This window comes from Protomyctophum parallelum (genome assembly GCF_964188405.1).
Source record: "Protomyctophum parallelum genome assembly, chromosome: 3".
Classification (NCBI taxonomy): domain Eukaryota; kingdom Metazoa; phylum Chordata; class Actinopteri; order Myctophiformes; family Myctophidae; genus Protomyctophum; species Protomyctophum parallelum.
Genome location: NC_139698.1, coordinates 34,237,444 through 34,256,892, shown reverse-complemented (window position 1 = coordinate 34,256,892; position 19,449 = coordinate 34,237,444). Strand labels below are relative to the sequence as shown.

Sequence of the window (19,449 nt, the reverse complement as noted above, 5' to 3'; positions counted from 1 at the left end):
CAATATTTTTGTCTATTTGTATTTGCATTTTGCATGATGCATTCCCAGATTAGAACCTACGTAGCTAATAACAATCAAATTAAGAGAGTAAGACGCCCTGAGGTCGCGGGTGCGCATCCGCCTGAGTGATGGCAGACTGCTGGGCGAGCGCTGGCGCTTTGGCATGGGACGTCAGATCAACATATGGAATGAATTCTGTACTGGCCATATGGAGCGTGTCTTGAGTGTACAGGGTTTGATGAGGTCAGATCAACATATGGACTGTCGGAACAGGACCATACAGTATATGGAGGTGTGGGGTGACTAACGGATGGGCGGACTGACGGAAGGTAAATGCGACCTGCCGTCGCAATAAATCATTTATGTGTTCACTATTTTTAATGGGTAATACATTGCCTGTATACTTGCTGAAAATAAGATTGCCACATGAAAACAAAGTGATAGTCAATTAAAAAATGCATGACAACCATCTTTTATTTCAAAAGGGCGACAGCATATTTGTTCCCCAATGAGTCATGCTGACTGAGTCGACAGCTCTCAGCCTCCATGGGATCATCCATGATGGATGCTGTTATTTATGAAGCGTGTCTAAAACGATCACTCAGAGTCTGACACAGATTTATGTCAACACAGAAGCTATTTGACAGAGACACAGTTGACGGATGCTAAAGGTATATCATTTAGTTTGGCTCTCCCACTGTAGTGTGCAGTACTCCACCTTTAAGCCTTAGTTAGTTGCACGCTGGTGTCATGCTCAGTAAATAGAAGATCTACAAGCTCACAATGCATCACAGCAACACCACCATTCAACTACTATAAAGCAGGATAAAAGAGAAGACATGACTGAATGACACCATGAGAGCTATACTGTCCGCTGCATATAATTTCAATTATTTGCAGTAAAGTTCAAATCATTTATTGCAATAATGTATTCTCATTCAATTTGAATCAGAATTCAAAACCCAACTTACTCATTTGTTGCGCAAAAAAATACTTTAAACTTGAGATTCCATTTTTTTTAATACATAATTATCCAATCCATAAGAACAAAAACACAAAAACACAGCTAATTTATCAAATCTTTTATTTCTCTTTTTATAAACTTGTTTGTTTCTTAAATGGGGACCCCCCGCCCCTCTTGCTTTCCATAAAAATTAGGTCTGCACTTACATAGCAAAGTGAAGGAAGCAGGCAGAAATGAAGTCAACTGTATGATAAATACCAAGTTTGTAATTTTATTATCTTTATTTCTATGCTGTAAAGAGAAGTGAATGTTTTGGAACTTCTGAGGTGACTTTTGGACTGGTCCTGACAATGTACAGAAATACAAGCCAGTGCCCAGTGTGTATGAATGCATGCATGCTTGTAATGTATGTATTATTTGTATGTATGCATGCATGCTTGTAATGTATGTATTATTTGTATGTATGCATGTATGTCTGTCTCAGCCAAACAAGATCCCCAAAAATGTTACTACAACAGAAAGGTTTGGAATGTCAGTAACCGATGTGTGGTGGTTTAAGTCTCAGCATTCCAGTGTAAAACAATGTGTGCCATCTGCTAGAGGACAATGATAAAAAGACAACAGAATCTACTATAAAAATAATACAGGGACTTGTTTCATGCTCAAGGCTGATGAAAAAATAAACTAAACTCAGAAGTGTCTTTCTTTTAAAGGCACATCAAAACAGTATATCACCCAAAAAACAACAGAGGTGGGAAGGAGATAAAAAACACTTTGAAAAGCAAAGTAAAAACTTATATATTGCACCAGTATACAGTTTAAGACGTTCAGTTTTTGTGACCAAACTCGGTTGTTTTGATAGCCCTATTCTTAGTAAATACTGGGATTGTTTATCTGTTGCCACACATACTATACTACTGTGAAACTACCACGTAGCTTCCTTCTATATTCCTTTGTCGTGCATATGATCACATACATTCATACTCGCCTTGCCTTTGTGTCTTTTACAAACATACATTCTCTCACTCTCTCACACTCTCACACACACACACACACACAATAAATATGGGAATGCATAGCATTCATCATATTGGGATGAAAAACAAAGCAAATAGAAAGCAAACCATAAATGATCTATTGGCACAACTTGAGGAAAAAGGAACAGGAGCGATGCTCAGAGAAAAAAAAAATACAATTTCTAAAGTTTTCTTTTATCCTATGTAAATACACACGTCAGAACTACTGTACCAAAGGAAGTGACAGGAAGCCGTGGTAAGCTTTTATACAAATCTTGCTGGTTTTATAGGGATATTCCATTGGCAGTTATAGTTGAAACTTGAAGATGCTGGAACATTTTAAAACATGGGTGCACACTGCAGTTTAAAAAAAAAATCAAAAAAACTGATATGACATGACATATTAAGACGAGGGGGGGAAAGAGCTTGAATATTGAGGAAAACCAATGAAATAAGTTAAAACTCTGAAAAAGAAGATTCAGTAATGAAGTGGTGTAAGGCATTCAGAATACTGTAATTTGTTGCAACCTCTAATGAAATGCTGTCATACCATTGTATATATGATTTCTCAGGGATGCTAAAACCATGTTGCATATTATGAAAAATGTTGCCTTTTGAACATGACTTGCAAACATCTGTGCCAAATACTGAATATGAGGCACAGGGCATTTTTAAAACCCTATGGAAAAAAACAATATAATAAATGTAATTATAAATAAAATGCCCTGTATGCCTACTTGAAATCGAAGAGTTTACTTATTAAATATATCATATTTTCCAACTGCTGTATATTTTACTCCATTATCTTGAAAACTAGTAAGGTGCACTCAGTAGAGTGCAATTATCTTCCAGGAGCCATGCTCTAAAAGCCATGAAAGAGTAATGTGGCATGTGATAACCAGTTGTAAATAATAATAAAATAATACCGTCCTTCTCTCCTCTGTCTCATACATGTCTACCTTTCTCCATCTTTCCCTTTATCTGTGGCAATGTGGGGCTGGTCCCCGTTCTTCCTCCCAGAATGTTCCCATGCAGTGAGGGGTGGGAAGGGCGGCAGAGGGGCTGTGGAACTTGAAGGTACAACAGACGTGCACTTATGAGAAACGACAAAAATAAAACCTTTGGCAGAAACAGAAACGCAACATGAGGATAATGGAAACAGTCAGTCCAAATGTCCAGTTTGCTAATTCACAATAACTACTACTTTTACTACTTTGGTGTTGAAACTTTACATTTCTCTAACTATAAACCTTCACGACAGCAGACAGCCTATTGAGCTAGGTACAAACATAATTTATTAAAAGGCTACAACAGTGAAGTCGGTTCGCGGAAGTTGTTGTAGGCCATGTAGGGATTATCTAACAAGGTACCACTTGACTGGGTAAAACCTTACATATATACTAAATTGTTTATAGGGTCAATATAAGTAAAATAGCCGTTCCATAGCAGTATCTTTTTATATTTTTCCAAAAAGAATACAAACAGCAAAAGCCAATAGCATATTACAAGTTATGAATCTTGAACCTAAGGCAATGAATACAATTGTTAAGGTTGTTTGCTGTAGTACATAAATAAGGCATTGTTTTGAGGTGGAAAGCCTGGTGAGGTTAAAGGCAGTGTTTGAATCTGCATACAGGTCTCTCGTCTTGAAATTTGTTTAGTTGTTGACCGCTTTAAAAAATATTGAGAGAATTTAATTTGCATGTAGTTGTTGACCGCTTTAAAAATATTAAGATAATTGAATTTCCTGGCCTGCTGTTAGTGTGCACAAGAAATATGACACTGATTGGCCTAATTGTATGCGAGATTAGCTGCAGACCTAAACAGAGACAGACACAGGGCTGAATACATGATCTCCTGGTGGAGATAAAGTGAAGGACATGGAGATATTATACAGGCTTACTAGAAGTGGATAAAACATGATATATTGGTTGTCTGCCTGGTTATGACAACAATGTCTCTTTCTTCTAGTATATTATTTTCCATGTATGGGAACATTTGGAAGCCTTCATGCCCACAGCTAGTGGCTAGTGCTTGGGCTACAAGAAGATGCAGCACCTTACAACATGGCCCAAAGGACAGGTGGTGCCATCTTGTGAGGTTCGCTGCTATTACTTTCAATGGCGTGACTTCACGTTCTCTTTATAATAAAGTTGTTGTCAATGTCTATAGTTAGAATGGGATCTATAATATAAGGGGGGGAAATAGTGACCACGCAACTTTCTGAACATTGTTACTGGCACAGTGGCTCCTCAACAAGCAAGCTCCATCTCCCTCAGTCAAGGTAACTCATGGTGGTAGCCTACTTCATGTGACCCCACGTCCAAATACAGCTCAAACTGGTCACCCATATCCTTAAAACAAAACCCAAAAATAAATAAATACATTTACTGACATGATGCACATTAGTTGCTAGAAAGAAGCTTGTGAATGAGTTTTGACTAAACTTGTGGAAGGGATTCATCAAAGTGGTGGATAAGAGCAATAGTTGTTACAGTGTGTTCTGGTGGGAAAATAATATACATTTTAATCAGAATGGCAGTTAATTCATGTTTGTTTGTTTGAGAGTAAATAAAGATCGGGTGGGGGTGCAATCATTGATATGAAGAATTGAAAATGTCCTAGAATACCCAAATAATTCACTTATTATAAAGAAAAAATGGCAAGTCATGATCAAACAAAAATAAGTGTGTGGGAAGCAGCAAGATGAGTCACATTCAGGACTCCCAGATCCAAACATTATCTATTACTTGAGGCACTGTGAAATTCCTTTCAGATCATCATTGATCGTAGCTCAGTTCTGTGGCTGACGGGCTGACGTCCCTCTCATCACCTTCTCCGCCATTGGTTTATATTAAGACAATACAGAGAGAGTAGTGCTGGGCATTCATTCACTGTATAAAAAATAGCTAATCACATCCAAAATAGTGTTATCCTCATCATTATGATTATCATTAATATCCTGGCAGCAAATTCTCTCATGAATCTGTGCATAGTGTACAGTACAGAAAAGAACCGTCTTTTCTGGTCTGCTGCAGCCTCTATATCCACCTCCAAAACTTGACTACTTCAGTCATAACAGAGCCCCCCTCCCCCCACCCGGTTTATAGTCTTCTGGTCTCTGTCTGTGCCTGGCACACATTTGTGCATTACAGTATACAAACTATGTCTTTGCAGCAGCCTGCGAAGATCACATTTGACCCCGACCAGCGCACCTCAGTGGAGGGAGGCAACGGGAGCTTCGAGAGCAGTAGAGGTGATGTCCTCTAACTGTCTTCTCCCCTTCCACCTCGTCCGTTCCATGGATTTATGAATCCGGGTAGGAGCGTTCTACGTGTCTGTCCGCACACCCCCCTCGCTCCATGTCTGCTGTGTCCAGAGAGCGGGAGGGCTCAGCGGGCTATAGCCTCTCAATGTCCCTGTACTTCTTCCGTAGTATGGATACTTGGTCCTTGAAGAGGACCGGGTCGAGCCGCATCTGAGAGTGGACCAGGGGCATGCTGCCAAACCAGCTGGCAAACTTGTTCATGCAGTTCTGACGCTGAGCGAAATGGTCGGGGTCGGCCCATCGAGACGCTCGGGACGTCTAGGGACAGGAGACATGGAGACGAGTTAGAGATCGAGAGAATACAGGGGGGATAAACATGATGAATAATGCACTACAAAATTATTCTGACCTTTAAGAATCCAGTGTGATCATTCATGTGTTATTTATTGAAAGACACACAGCAGGAAAACAACTTTCATTTTCAATTCACCAAACACTGATGATTTCTGGTTGCTCACTGACATGCCCTACTAGTGAGGGGTTGCGTCACAAGCCATTACAACAAGTGTCACATGAACTCACCCTGAGGTATGATTGTGGGAAATAAAAAACATAATGTAGACGTCTATGACATTAATATGTGTAAGATATTTCCTTCAATACACTTGCCAAGATGACACTGGTTGTAGATGTTGCATTCAGACTTCATATATTGCATCCTTCAGTCCATTTCCCATTAATCACACTTACCAGCTGCTTTTCTTCTTTTAAATAATTATACATTACTAGGTTTTCATTAATTATATTAGGTCTTCATCCAAGTGTTTTGTTTAATTACACATTAGACATCAGAAACAGAAGTGGGCAACTTATCCCTCTTACATTTATAAATGCATGATTTTTACATTTGAGCATGATATACAGTAGCACAAGAGTATTGCTAACCATTGAAGCCAATACGACACCCTTAGACTTAGAGAACACAAAGTGAACCAGTTCAACATAAACCATCTCACCTGCCCCATCATGGTCTCCTTGTATTGTTTCTTCTGCGTGACCTTAATGGGCGGTAGCTTGGTTACGGCTGACACCAGGAAGTTCATTAGGATGTCTTCACAGTTGGACATCTGATCAACCATGCTCTTCAGACTGGCGGGAAGGTAGGTGGTGTACAAGTAGTGGTAATATCTATAGGTGGGAGAAGGAGAAGTGGAAAGAATATATGAAGCCAGATAGGATGAAGAAGGGGAGACTAGTGTTAAGACATTCGAGCTCTTTTAAAAGAAAGGCAGTCAAAGTAAGGGAACAGAACAGAACAGGATAGAACAACACAGAATATCTCCCGTTTTATGCATGAGCTTCTGGAAACTCATACTACACAGAATAGAATCAATTAGAACAGGATAGAACAGAACTGAACAGGATAGAACAGAACAGAACAAAAAAGAACATGATCATTGATTGATTGATTGATCATGATCCATGATTTAATTTCTATGATCCTCATTTGATACAATCCCAATCCAATGTAAAATCCTCAGTGCGTATTTAACTCAGTGTGCAAATGGAACCAAATTGACCCACACTATCAGAGTTACAGTACAGACCTAAGGCCCGGGCTAGCGGTCCGGGCACCTAGGCTGGTAAGCCGTGTCGCGGGTTCGAGTCTCGATCCAGACGACCTTTGCTGCGTGTCTCCCCCCCCCCCTGTTTCCTGTCAACCTACTGTAAAATCCATCAATAAAGGCAAAAAGCCCCCCAAAAATATATCTTTATATATCCATTTGGACACCTGAGAAACTGTGGGATAGATAATTGCGTATCCGTTATTTTACACGACTGGTTCTGTTATCTTCCAAGTACAATGTTCAGGTATTTGTACTTTATTTGAGTATTACCAATTTCCAATACTTTACCTTCTACAACACTACACCTCGGATCCAAATATTGTACTTTATTTTACTCCACCACATGTACTCCACTACATGTATTTAAATATTGTACTCTTTTACTCCACTACATGTATTTCAAAACTTTAGTTTCTAGTTACTTTGTAGATTTAGATTATTATTACAAAATTACACTTCAGTATTGGTACTATTACTTAAGTAAAAAATGTGAGTACTTTATCCACCACAGAACAGAACAGAACAGAACAGAATAGTGGAGAATACATGGAGAGAAGAGTATACGTGTGGTAGATAGAACAGAACAGAACAGAATAGTGGAGAATACATGGAGAGAAGAGTATACCTGTGGTAGATAGCGGCTCCAGTCAGTACCATGGAGTAGTCATTGGTCCATTTGGAGGTGTAGCCCCATCGCTGCTTGGCGCCGTCCCAGAAGTGACTGCGGGCTGGATAACCAACAATCCTATCGGGGAAACTCTGCCACACTGTGAAGGCAAAGTCCACCTATAGGCCCCGGGAATGGAAAGAGAGGTGGAAGAGAGACATGCAGAGAGACAGAGATAGATGGAGACAGTCAATTGATCATTACAAATTTGCAAATAGAAGCTTAGGGAAATTATAGACAGACACCCCCACCCTTTTTAAATGAAATAAACAGGACAAATATAATATCAATGGTTTATTTCATTGATATGAAAGATAGATTTTATCCATCAGATCAAGACTAAGATATTGTGTAATAAATACACTTTTGTAGCTTTCTGACCTCTGTGGTGGAGAGCACTGTGTCTTCATCCAGACTGAGCACAGCATCAGTGGGGATAGTATCATAGGGCAGGAACCGACTGCTCATGACCTGCAGCAATAAGACACACACACACACACACACACACACACACACACACACACACACACACACACACACACACACACACACACACACACACACACACACACACACACACACACACACACACACACACACACACACACACACACACAGGGGCTTTTTATGCTGAGGAGATGGGGAGTGACACTCAGCAAAGTTTGGCAGGATCGGGATTGGAACCAGCAACATGCTGTCAAGCTGGATAGCTTAGGTACCCAGACAAACCCACAGCAGCCGTCTAGGCCACTCGTAATATTTCTACAGTATGGAAATGTCAACATAACATATAATGATATGATATGACATGACAAATGTCCAAAACAAATAAAAAAAATAGCTAACAAAATATTTGGATATGAAATCTATAAGTGGAGTGAATGTGCAATTCCCTGGCATGTTTATTCCCATCAGCCCCAAGAAACCCGCCTCTCAATGTTTATCTATGCAAATAGCTTCAGATGAAACGGTCTTTCAGGGCAATATCCAATTTAAGCAAACTGCATACTAAATTTATCTTCTATTCAACTAACATTGGGTGGGTTTTCTATCCCTATAGTCAGACTCATTAATGTGTTTATTTCTACATGTTAATTAAGTGCTGCAACTCTCTGGGTCATTACGGGGGCCCAGCGTTTGTTGACTTCAGCGATTAACATGCCTCATCAATTCACCCATCTCTGATGTTTGCATCCATTAAATGCACGTCTATTTGTTTAATTGTTTTACAGTGACTTTGTGCTATGCACCCATTAACAATATTGTGCTCATTCAATCGGTCTTATTCTGGGTGGCTTATGAGCTTTTGCGACACTTTAAATTAGATTTTCTCCCTACGACTAGAAGTATCAATGTATCATTATCATGCACAATCATGCATGTTAAAACGGGGAGGCTTGTGGAGTTTTATTCACATCCTAATGGTGCTCACAGCACCCAGTGAGAGTTAAAGTGACAATCACACTAACACTGTATGTAACCAATGTCCACCACGTTTATCTTTAGTGGAGTTTGAAGGCAGTGGTGTCCTAGTTTGTTGTCATTGCTAAACAATCCAGAATATCAACATCCATGCACTCTTGGCAGCTTAAGAAGGAAATTCAGAAGGTCAAATGATTTCTCTATCCATTTGCACTTGCTAACTGCTGTTATTCAGAGATATATTCTTAATTGATTTGTAAACTCAAGAATTTAACTACTAAGTGTGAAGGACAGATGCAAAATGGCTCTTTCAGGCAAAAACAATGGGAAACAGGACCAAAAGCTGTTGTTTTTACCTTATTTTCACCCTCTATGACAATGACTGGGACTGAAGTGCCAGGCCAGCGGTGTTTGGCAGGAAGAGGCTTGTCACAGTTCCATAGCACTATCACCTGCACACAGGGAATTTTCAAAATCTTAGTTTTGGCGAACGATACCGCCAATAATATATAATATATTATGTATGAGTATGTCCACTGTACAAAGTAAAAGCTATGCATTGTGAAATATTTAATAATAGTGCCAGTCCACGATTTGCAATATACATTTAGATATACAATACGAACAATGAAAAGACTGAAATAGTTTGCTTCTTTGTGAGGAATGTGAAAAGAAAGGTTCTTCCTGTTAAAGTGACTATATCATTTTCAGACTCACCATGTAGAGAATACTAGAACAGCTAGAACTCGCCGCACCCTTAACAGCTTCAAGTAATAGAAAGAGAAAATATGGTTCTGGTTATGTGTATGTATGTGTGTGTGTGTGTGTGTGTGTGTGTGTGTGTGTGTGTGTGTGTGTGTGTGTGTGTGTGTGTGTGTGTGCGCGCGCGTGCGTGCGTGCGTGCGTGTGCATGTGCTGAAACATTTTAGAGTGACTACACCAAAAACGCATGTGGAGATCCACCTAACAATGACATCACACACACACACAGCAGGCACTGGCTTCCACACCCTTATCACCACAGACAGTATCCGCAGAGTTTGTGTGTGTTGCATCACCTGAGCGCAGTACTGGGATTTGGCCACGGCCACAAGCAGCTTGATAATTGGCTGGGACTGAGAGACCAGTGGTGTAACCACATGAATGACCGCTGTGAACTTGGGGTATGGCTTCATACCTGGAAGACAGTCAGGAATCAACAACAGAAAGAATCAGACAAACTGACTACGTTTTTGTTTCTCACGAGAAAAAAAATAAAGAAAGACAATTGGTCCTGCTGAATCAGCTTTAGTGACAAGATATATTTTGATGCACATTAACTGGACTAGGTGTAATGCCAATTATTAGAAAACACTGGGAAATGATTAAACCAGCATTATTCCAGTCAGAATTCGGCTAGTTTTGTACGTCTTCAATTTCATTAATCTCTCAAGCTTTTTTAGCAAAAGGCCGATGCACACCTCAGAAGGCTAGTAACAGGTGCGTAGGGCAATAGAGCATACATTAAAAAGGGTATCTTTGAAAAACAAAGAAAGGGTCCCGCACACTGTCAGACACTTGCCAAAATGTTGCTCTTTATTGGGTCGACGTTTCGGTCGATTAGACCTTCATCAGGACAGACAATCTGACCTTTTTTGTTTTTAAAATATATCCTTTTGAATGAATCTCTCAAGAACAGATACCGAGCTACGCTACTGAATCTGTCAGCATGGCCATTCAGAACGTGTGTACATTGTTGTTAGTGGAAATGAAAACATAGGGGCCCCACCCCTAAGGCAGAGCAAGTTCAAAGGAATACAGGGTGCTGATTCTTTCCTTTTATTGCCGATGGGTTCCCAGATTGTTAATCAGAAAATATTATGATATATAGTACGCATTATGATTAGAGGATTACATCACGTACATCACATAACGTCAAGGTCACAACTGTCAAATATCTCAGTAGTGCCAGCACTCCAACACTCCAACACCAAATCCATTTTACAGCAGCAATCTTGTTTTGGTTCACTGCAGAAACAGAAGACCAATTCTAATCACGCCTCTAGCTCCCCTCTGGCTATTCGTGTATCTGTGTGTGTGTGTGTGTGTGTGTGTGTGTGTGTGTGTGTGTGTGTGTGTAGTTGTGCTTATTTCAAGCTGTGCCTACTTTGTGTACACCTGCTCCATTTTAATTGGGGCTTGTTAAGCAATGGGTGCCAGTTCTAATGTCAACAACCAGCCACATATATAGGCAATTACCCTGGCAAATGTATGACATGGCAACATGGTAGAAATAATTGGTGTGCCTTTCTGTGGCAAATTATGAATAAATAAATATTAATTTAAATAATGAATTCCAATGTCAAAATACTTCACATGTTCGATTGACTAGCGTTCACGTGGCCATAAGCCAGCAGTGCTGATGTTGGCTAGTGAAAATCTCACTGTCAAGCTGTCAAATATTACTATTAATATTACCATGTGTCGTTATATGCAGAAGTATTAATTTCAGTGGTTAATTTGCGTGTGTGTATGTGTGCGTGTGTGTGTTGGGGACAGAATGTGAAACAAGACAGTACAGGACTATGCCCAAGTCCTTGAAAGTTCGAGAGCCAATGTTTTATGCACACTAACCCAGCCTGGCATAGTAGAAGGGGAAGTTTCCTAGATATGTGGAGTATTGAGGCAGGGTGAAGAGGCCTCCGGGTAGACTGTTCCACATGAGGTTACTTCTGGAGGTGTGCTGCAGTACCCGGTCCTGCATAATCTGTACCAACAGAGAGAGAGCGATCTTCTGTCACAAAAGCATTCAAATTAAGAGTCGTATGACGAACAGCAAAAATAGCAGATGTGACTTGTTGTGAGCTTGTAGCAAACAAGAAAAATGGAACCAGGCAATGAAAATATGTGTCCAGATGATGATGTATGATCAATGATCATCCAGCTGAATAATCTAAAGATTCTATATAATGCATATAAAGGCATTCTGCAACTGTTTTTGTTTAACATGGACAGACATTGCGGAACCTCTGCATGCATCCCAGTTAAACGCCTTGCTGGCAGGTGGATAAAAAAAGTGTACAGTAACACTGCGTATTAGTGTTGCGCGGGCCGGCTTTTTTGCATAACCCGCCTGTCCCGTACCGTCAATAACACTTTTGAAAATAATCTTCCTCTAACTGATGATTATGTTTTAGGGTGGAAAAAAATCACGGCACTCCATCTTTATGTTTGGTTGAACCTTGAGTTGGATAGCTACCTGGACAAGACAGAAAACACATTCTGCCAATGTAATCAGATCTGTGTGTATGCCATATATCAGTGATGTATGACCTGATCCAGACTGATCCAGTCCCCTTGACTTGCATTATGAAATTAAAGCTATACATTTCCAAAAGAATAAAACACATCTATTAAATATATAAATACATCTGTGAAGTTACTTCTATGGCCTAAAGGCAGTGTGGTGCTGATTGGTCCAGTGGTTTGCAAGATTATCTTCTGATTATCTCCAGACACAAAGACAAACAGACACTTAAAGACTGCTGGGCTCCTGCAGATCCACGGGATAAAAACTAGCCCTAGTAGGTAATTGAAAGTGAAATGGCCGTATTTATTTTACATTACCCATGACGGAAGCTCTCTAGTGAAACATAAATCACCAATATCGGTGTAACACGCACACACTATCACCACAGGCTACAAAAAGAAAACACGTACGTGTGTATATACACCAGAACTCGTCTTATTTATACAATATTGTCAGAATCAGCTTTGTTTGTGTTTGTCTGCTAAAAGTGTGATTCACTCTCACCAAACAATGTGTGAATGGAATTACAACTATAGAGTAAAAAAGCAATTCATAAAGCTGATGTATAAAAGTACTTCTAGCCAGGTAATTGTACAACCCAAGCCGATACCAAAGTTCAACCTTGCTCTAATAGAGCCAGGAGTGATTTGAGGTTTACTTTGTTGAGGTACTGAATATGTAATTGTAGAAGAACTTCCAGCTGGTAGCCAAATAAGGAGCCAATCTAAATTCAAAACACTGATCCCTAACATGCCATCTTTCTTATTGAACAAGGTCAAGATATTATGAGAGTAAACAGATCGAACATCAGCTCCTTGGCGGTGTAACTTTACCCTAGTGACTGTGAAATCCCAACCCTGCCTTCCGGCAGCCTGACTTCCTCTCCCCTGGGAGTCGGACCAGTCTGTGTAACATTATCCAGGGACAACATCATGCGGTGTACTGTAGTCAGTAAACACTAATAATGCTTAATTATGGCTTAACTTAAAATAACACTACTTTTACTACTGGCTGCTTACCCTACGTTATCCATTTGAATTGCTGTCTTAAGTTATATTCTCTTCTTAACTGTACTACATGAGTGAAATTACATTCAAATGTTAAAACGTCTGTGCCATTTATCTTCGCTGGCATGTGACAGGACAGAGTGTTGCCTAATTTATGCTCTGTCGTACACTAAAAATAGCTGATTTACAAGCTCACAATGTGTCGCATTCCGTGAAACATTATGGACATTATAGATCGGCTATTTTCAAAGCAGAGTACTTAAATAATTACTGACCTTATAGTTTTCTCTCTCTCTCCCTCTCCCCCTCTCTCCCCAGTGTGTAACTCTAGCCCAAGTGGGGTATGCGAGGCCAGAAATCACCAAGCAGAATAGAGTTAAATGGACTTTGACAGGGGGAAACCTCAAACCACTGACATGATTGATATGCAATCCACAGGGGGAATAAATGACAAACTAAAAAAAACATTACAACACAAGTCAACACTTTATTTTCCCCCTCTCAAATTTCAAATGTGCCCACATTAGTATCATTGTGGTTATCCCAAACGACAAGTGTAGAGTATGCACTTGCATGCTATTCCATGTACCGTCAAAATAAAAATAAATAAGAAATTAATTAATTTTGGATTGGGTGTGTGCACAAGTGTTAGGGCTGCTTGAAATTGTAAGCTTGAATTGAAAGTATGCATACTTTGCATAGCATCCAGCTACTTTTTTAATCACATACAAAATACTGAATGAAAAGTTTGTGAGCTTTATTCAGTGTGCAGACATTTTTTTAGATTTATTTTGGCTTTTTATGCCTTTATTGATAGGGAACAGTAAGTAAGAGAGAGATGGGGAGTGACACACGGCAAAGGCTGTCGAGCTCGGGAGTCGAACCCGCGGCACGCCGTCCGGCTGGTTTTGCAGCCTAGGTGCCCAGACGGTTGAGCTAACCGTCCAGGCCGTGCAGACACTTTGTTAAGTTGATTTGGTCCTGCACCTCTACCCAATTTGGATTGGATGTGCACGCTTGTAACATCTGTGCCCAGAGTCACATTGTTTATATGCATTTTTTCGTTTGCTATGCACTATTTTCATGTATGTTATTATTTTCCACCTATCTGCCACGCTATGCGTCTTTTCAAGTTATCTGCTGGACTATGCCATGAGAAACCAGCTAGATACATGTGTTGCTATGGTAACAGAACAGGCAGTGATTGTGAAGCCCCGCCCACAGCTCACCTGGCTGATGGGGTGAGGGGCAATCACATTGTTTGGGCCACCTGGAGAGATTGAGTCTGGCAGTCCAGGGTGGAGGTGGAGAGAGACAGACACACAGGCTATACTGAGAAGCAAGAGGATTTATCCCAAGTCTTGCTATAGTCGTTCGTTGGATCGTTTGGATTTATACCATTTGGAGAAGGAGAACTTTCTTTCCATTTTTGGATTATTTCCCTGGAGTTTGGATTACTAGGAGGACGGACTTTGCGTAACGGTTCCATTTTGGATTATTTTGTGGATATTTAAGTTAGCTTTGAACAGTGCCAGGACACTTGAACCTCACACCCATCCCTTTTGAGACAGTTTATTTTATTTTGATTTCATTTAAGTTGACTATTGTTATTGAAATTTTCATTTTGTTTTGAGTTTATTAAATCACAGTTAAGCTTATTTTCTGATTCCGATAGTGATTTTTATTCTGAGCTGGCCCACCACCTCCCTCATTTTTGCTATGATTGATTTATTTAATTGTTATTATTGTAATCGTTATACGCTATTCTACTCCTTTAATTCATCTTGATTAATTAGTGTGTGTGTGTGTACCTCCAGTGTAGAGAGCACTATAGTCTCCACAGAGTTGAAGTAGGCCTCCCAGAGGAACTGTGTCTGCTGTCTCAGAGACAGGATCTTATCTTGGTGGATGGAGCGCACCGTCGATGGGATCTGGGACAGATGACATCGTCAGGAAGGTTGTCGGGGGAAAGCAACAGAAACATGAAGTGAAGTCAGAAGCCAGTCAGTCTACCCATCAGCTGGCTAAAGGTTAAGATCTGCATCATCAGAATGTTGGCTCTCTTATCTTCAGCTTTGGGACACAGTTGTTCATTACCTGTAGTAGCAGTCTTTCGTCTCCAATCACTGCTGCGGTATTCCAGTCAATGATCTCTGAGAAGGGCAGCTCCCAGCCATTACTCAGCATCACTGGCACACATGCTGCCTGTATGACGAACACACACACACACACACACACACACACACACACACACACACACACACACACACACACACACACACACACACACACACACACACACACACACACACACACACACACACACACACACACACAGTTAAAAAAGCGATAAAATGTCTCAGAACATCTGTCGACTGAAATGACAGCCAGTGACATTTAACAATTCTATTCATAGACAACAAAAGTAAATCATTAGACATGTTAAATAAGTGGTCTGGAACGCTGGATGAAAGCGCTGTCTGCTTCCTGGTGATTCTCCGGTGCATGCAATGCATCTTAAAGCACTTCATTTCGACACAGATTGAGAAGCCACCACTCATGCGACATTTAATTTGTGTTCTTCCATACAGGTTGAAAAATTACAACAGATAGAACAAAGAAAAGTATGACATCACATGGAGTATGCTGTCGGAGCTGCAAAGCATGCAAATCAGACCATTCAGGGCTTTCTGTCCAGCTCATGTATTCAGCCTCTCCCAATGTACCACACACAAATCTAATCAACCAATCAGAAGCTTTGCTGAGTTTTCTGCAGGAGGCATAGGGTTAGACTGGAGTGGACCCACAGAAGCTAGTATGCAGCTAGAATAATGATGCCTTCATAAGTCTTTATTCAAGTTGTGCAGGAGATATCTTGGCATAATGACGTTTCTTCCTGCAAGTTTTGTGTGGTTCATATAGGCCAATTGTAATCTCTACAGACAGTAGGGATGGGTCAGAATAATGTATTATTAAAATAAGTTTTTGAGAATAGAAATGGTCATTATTAAATAAATGGGGGACGCAGGGGGGGATCGAAAATAGCGGTAGAATTAGATTTTGGTCAGTCATGCATGTCCATAACAGACTGGGTAATGTCAATCTGCTCTCACAGAGCAATCAACGCTACAAGAGGCTCATACTTAGTGCTGCTCTGTCAATACACAACGTACAACCACGTTATAATAACATGCATACGTCCACAAATGCAAGCATGAAATCGTAGGGTTGTTGCTAGATGCTAAGTGACAGTTCCTTATACCGTTTTAAACGGTGGGCGTCGAGCTAGGTGACAGGGTTGTAATAAACACAAATCACACATATCGCGAGGTGTTTGGCCAAGGCAAACTCTCCAGTGCCAGTTGATCTCTACACCATATCAGATGGATTGCAAATGTGTCTTCAGGCCAGAGACTGAAATGTGTAATTTTTTTGTGAAGCACATACTGGAACATTAGTTCAGTTCTTTGTAAGTATTAAGTTTGTTTTTGTGTGTGTCTGTTTAATGGAAGGCAGGGTAGCAAACCCTAGAATTTAACTTTAGCCAAATTATTTAAATATTTGGAGGGGATGTCCACTGTCCAGTTAGTAAGCATACACTCTGCATAGCCATTAGCCAACCTAAATGTGCAAGCATCAGGCTTCTCAATATCTATGGTGTTGATCTAGGATTACTGGCCAAATCCCATGATCAAATATTTAACCAGCTGAGAATCCTCTTAGTTTTTGCATAATGTAATTTGATGCCGATATAAAGCACTGCCATAAATTTGATTCATTGCTGTGACTGCTTTATGATTACCTGTTTGCATACCCAGATGGCCATTTGGGTACAATGAAATTCTATGAATAAATATGAGAGGCTTGGCACCGGACGGCTTGGGCAGTATCCATGAATAGAGTACAGGGTCTTTAGAATCTTCCAACTACAAAGTAGTTGGTTTTATTTAACTGCTAGTCTGCCAATACCTGCCACCCCACACAATCACACATATCTGTTCAGGCCGATGTGGCTGTATCGAATGCAGCAACAAGTGTCATTGGCTCCTCTCCTCCAGCAAGGTATGCTGAATCCAATTAATCTATTAATTATTCTACGGTCCCCAAGCATTATACCCACTAAAACCTGTACAAGTAGGTTAATTGCATATTAGAAAACCTGTCAAAACGTTAATATACTTTGACTGGGAGCAGTTTACGTTTACAGTGCGTGTGCGCGCGCTTGTGTGTGTGTGCATGTGTGTTTGTTTATGATCATGACAGAGAGAACTTGATCGTGTGAATGTTCAAGCAGCCACCAGGCAGAGAACTATGGAATCTTGCATTATCCGTCAGTGTATCAGTCAAAATCCCATACATGAGGAAAGCCCCCATATATGGTGCACACACAGGATTCGTGACATCATTGACATCATCAGGGATGGAAATCCTTCCTCTTCGATGTCAACCTTTTGACTGATACCTGTCCATTTAAACTAGACGGCCCCAATGTTATTTGTGCAGCCGCGCCCGGCAGCCGGCAAAAACTAGAGTTCTCAACAGTCCCGAAAATTAAGGCCCGGCTCGACCTGGGCCCTCATCAAACCCTGTACACTCAAGACACGCATGATGGATACAATTAGACAAGCACAAGGGCACCACATCAGACACAATTAGTGTTGTGGATAAATATATGAATACAGAACATATTGGTAGGGCTAGTAAATCAATTGCATGGCAATACTGAAACAACTCTCTTAGGATCATACCATAATACTAGGGATGGGCATAACTGACCAAAAATCAATTTGGAATATTCTACCGTCCTGGCGAATATTTTTGGAATACTCAATAGATAGGCACTTTAAATTAATCCTTCATAAAGCTGACTGGTTCAGTGGCTGGCAATAAATCAAAATACTGTATACTCCAGGACATGGTGATGGAAGATTTAGCCATGAGTGCTGTCCATGTGTCTGTGGTTAGAGCCAGCACAGAGGTTACAAGTAGGTTAAGCTTTTGCCGAGATCTGGCAGTCTCCTCATAGAGCCTTACTTATGTTTTATGTAAGGCTTATGGTTTATGAGATGGGGCAATATATCCATCTTTGTGGTTAGCACCGTGGTACCAAATGCATTGTCAACACAATGAGTTAACCCCACAGCTGTTTTTGTGATGTTTTGCTCACACATTTGCTGTGTATCAACATCTCATGTGAAAGTGTGCCATTCCAGTGCTTACTGATCTCACTGTGTATTACATTTCTGAAAAGATGCACTTCATCAAGTCATTTTCAGTGTTGCAAATACGGTGCGCTTTGGTAATCATAAAACAATCAAATCCATGTAGAAATCGTTGTAAAGTTAGACTTATACTTAGAGTTAGACTTTAATATATTAGCGCCCCTCACTTCACACGCGTGTGATTTTTTTCTCCCATATCATATAGCTCTGAAAGGTATATGATTGAATGTACTGGTCTTAAATTAAATCATACCCACCAGAGAAGAATAATTACATAAGTAAGTGGTGAAGACAAAAGTATGAATTGAAAAGAAGAGAGGAAGGGTGAAAGTGACAAACTACAGATCAGATGGCAGAGGGGGCATTGAAAACACAAAGTCAGGGACAGCTACTAATACTGGCTGCAAAACACCAGTGCAAGCTACCGAGAAAAGTCACTACATCATCATCACTTCACTATCCATCCCTCTGCAGCAGCACTGACCATCACTGACGTACAGAGAGCCACTGAAGCAGACCACAGTAATTCAGCAGAAGGGCACATCCCAACCAGAACTGCCAGTGGACTTTCAACCCCGTCTTCAAAATGCACTACTGACTACTGTATAACCATGCTGACACAGAGTCAAAACATTTCACATTTTCACATTCTAAGGGAATACACAAGTCAAAGTTAACTGATCTCTAATAATAGCACAGCAATGTGCCAAAATTGGATTCAGACTATTTATATCTTAACTATTAAGATTCAGGTGAGCCATCAGGAGCTTAATGATGGCCATTATTTAGGCCTACTTAAAATCATTGTGTGAATGTACATGCATTGTTTACAGTATTGTGGCAATTGTGGCACCGACCTGCAGGGCCTCCAGGAAGCGGAAGGAACCCAGCCGTCGTCCTCGGGGCACCAGACAAAACGTGGAGTTGTACAGCATCTCCCTGTAGTCGTACCTACAGGAGAATGGC

At 40.5% G+C, this 19,449-nt stretch overlaps 1 protein-coding gene across 1 annotated transcript in view; it reads right to left on the bottom strand.

The window, feature by feature from the left end:
- Positions 1-986: 986 nt before the first annotated feature.
- Positions 987-19,449, bottom strand: part of LOC310856322 (exostosin-1a-like) — a 60,250-nt gene continuing 41,787 nt past the window's right edge. The window contains exons 2-11 of the mRNA XM_083761683.1: positions 19,341-19,434; positions 15,359-15,466; positions 15,073-15,192; positions 11,579-11,711; positions 10,024-10,142; positions 9,322-9,417; positions 7,925-8,014; positions 7,502-7,662; positions 6,265-6,436; positions 987-5,566 (exon numbers count right to left, since the gene is read on the bottom strand). Coding sequence (XP_083617809.1) covers positions 5,381-5,566; positions 6,265-6,436; positions 7,502-7,662; positions 7,925-8,014; positions 9,322-9,417; positions 10,024-10,142; positions 11,579-11,711; positions 15,073-15,192; positions 15,359-15,466; positions 19,341-19,434 — 1,279 coding nt within the window. The 3' untranslated portion in view covers positions 987-5,380. The remainder of the gene's footprint in view (positions 5,567-6,264; positions 6,437-7,501; positions 7,663-7,924; positions 8,015-9,321; positions 9,418-10,023; positions 10,143-11,578; positions 11,712-15,072; positions 15,193-15,358; positions 15,467-19,340; positions 19,435-19,449) is intronic.